Below are 2019 nucleotides of genomic sequence, written 5' to 3' on the forward strand. Positions count from 1 at the left end.
GGGCCGGGGCTCGCCTGACGCTGCCACACAGACACCCTGAGCCCAGGGGGAACGGCTGCCCTGGCAGGGCGGGGGGCTGCAGACCCTGCCACCTCAACCCCCCTCCCTGGAGCGAGCCTCCGTGCCAGGGGACCAGCCCCAGCTCCACCAGTGACAGCGAGCAAGGCCCGTCAGCGCTGCACCCAGTACCCGCCCTGCCGGGAACTCCGGGGACACAGCCCAGGACACGGAGGGAGGGACAGCGAGCACCGGGCTGCTGCCAGGAGGAATAAAGCAGGTGTCCCTTCAGCCATGAGTGTCCTCAGGCTGGGCCGTGCCCCAGGTCCCACACCTGTCCCAGGTGGCACGGATGCCTTCCCACAGGGAGCACAGACACACCGGTGCTGTTGAACCACGACTTTAATAACCATGGGCAGAGCCAGCGGTGACTTCTGCCTGCCATGAGCTCCCCAGCCACAGTGCTGGTACAAATCCAGGTGCTGCCCCTCCTCTGGGGAGCAGGTGAAACAGTTCCCACCACCCCCATTCCCCACCTGCTCCACGCAGAGCAGGGGCACGATGCCCAAGAGGCAGAAATGGGGCCCGAGGGCAGCAGCCCTTCAGCCAGGGGCTGGGGCAAGGGGCAGGCCAAACAGAAAGGTGGGAGAAACACCCATGCCATGAGGTTCTCCAGGCAGCTGCACCCAGCCCTGCCCTGGTACCTCTACACCCACGGAGGGAGAAACCTTCCCCATCTCACCAAGGGCTTGAGGGGTCACAAGCCAGCAGGGATCACCTCCCACGGCCTGAAGTTCCCCCAGAGCCAAGGGCTGGGATCAGCTGGGCATGTCAGGGAGGTGGCCTCCCTGCCACCAGGAAGCACTGTCCAGAGGAGCAGCAGCAGTGTCAGGCCCAGGCAGGGAGGCTGCAGGGCTGGCAGCAGCAGCAGCGAGAGGCATGAGGAGCTGTGTGCTCTTTGGTGCAGGGAAGCTGGGGGAGCAGCTCCAGAACGTGATCCCACATGTGAAGGAGACACTCAGGACCCAGCCTCGAAGCTGGGCCCCCCCCAGCTGTGCAGGAACCCCCTGGCATGGCTAGGCTGGAGCAGGGCCCAGCTTCCCCCCTGGAATCAGGGGCAGGGCACCCTCCCCACAGACACTCCTCCACGTGGGGACCTTGTGTGTCTTTCACACACCCACCAGGAATGAGTCCCTGCAAAGAGCAGGGTGGGGAGGCCACCAGCATCCCTGAGGAACAAGGAAGGGCTGCCCTGGAGCAGGCAGGGCAGGAAGGCAGCAGCTACCTGACCCCATAGTACAGGTGAACGGCGAGGCCGATGCACGAGGCAGCAACGAAGAAGAGGAGGGTGAGCTGCAGGTTGAAGAGGGTGACGGACAGGAGGGCGTTGACCAGGATGGAGCAGGAGATCACGAAGAGCCTGGTGATGTTGCTGCTGTGCTTCATGACCACCGACATGATCAAGCCGTTCAAGGCCTGGCTGACCACGATCACCAGCACCCAGGAGGAAAAGCCCTCCAAGAAACTGCCCTCAGTGCTGCTCCAGAAGTAGCCGATCAAGTTGAGCAGGACCCCAAAGAAGTAAAGGAAGAGGTTCTGAAGGCTGAGAGGCAGCGCCTGGGTCTTCAGGATGGCTTCTGTATAGACAGCAGACAGGCCTGATATCAGGCAGTACACGGAGATCAGCACCAAGCCCACCAGAGTGATGTGCAGCTTCATCTGGGAAGGGCTGCCAGGGTCCTGCAGGCCACCACAGCTGTAGCTCACCCCAGCAGCCACCAGCAGGAGCAGGGCCAGCCACCTGCGCCTGCCGAGTCTCTGGGTCGGGAAGAGTCTGTAGAGGAGCGCGGTGCTGACGATCTTCAAGTTACTCAAGACCTGGTAGGTGCTGGGATCCATGAAGAGCTGCATGTGAACCACCAGGTTGTTGTTGGCAGCATAGAGCAGGGCAGAGAGGGCGAAGGGGACAACGTGGTGCCAGGACACGGTGACTCCTAGCAGCTCCCGGTCCCAGGTCAGCAG

General features: G+C 63.1%; 1 protein-coding gene across 1 annotated transcript in view; it reads right to left on the minus strand.

The window, feature by feature from the left end:
- Positions 1-1278: 1278 nt before the first annotated feature.
- Positions 1279-2019, minus strand: part of SLC35A4 (solute carrier family 35, member A4) — a 953-nt gene continuing 212 nt past the window's right edge. The window contains 1 exon segment of the mRNA XM_010008283.1: positions 1279-2019. This exon segment is cut by the window's right edge and continues 15 nt beyond it. Coding sequence (XP_010006585.1) covers positions 1279-2019 — 741 coding nt within the window.

This window comes from Chaetura pelagica, unplaced genomic scaffold (genome assembly GCF_000747805.2).
Source record: "Chaetura pelagica isolate M959 unplaced genomic scaffold, ChaPel_1.0 scaffold172, whole genome shotgun sequence".
In the NCBI taxonomy this organism is placed as follows: Eukaryota; Metazoa; Chordata; class Aves; order Apodiformes; family Apodidae; genus Chaetura; species Chaetura pelagica.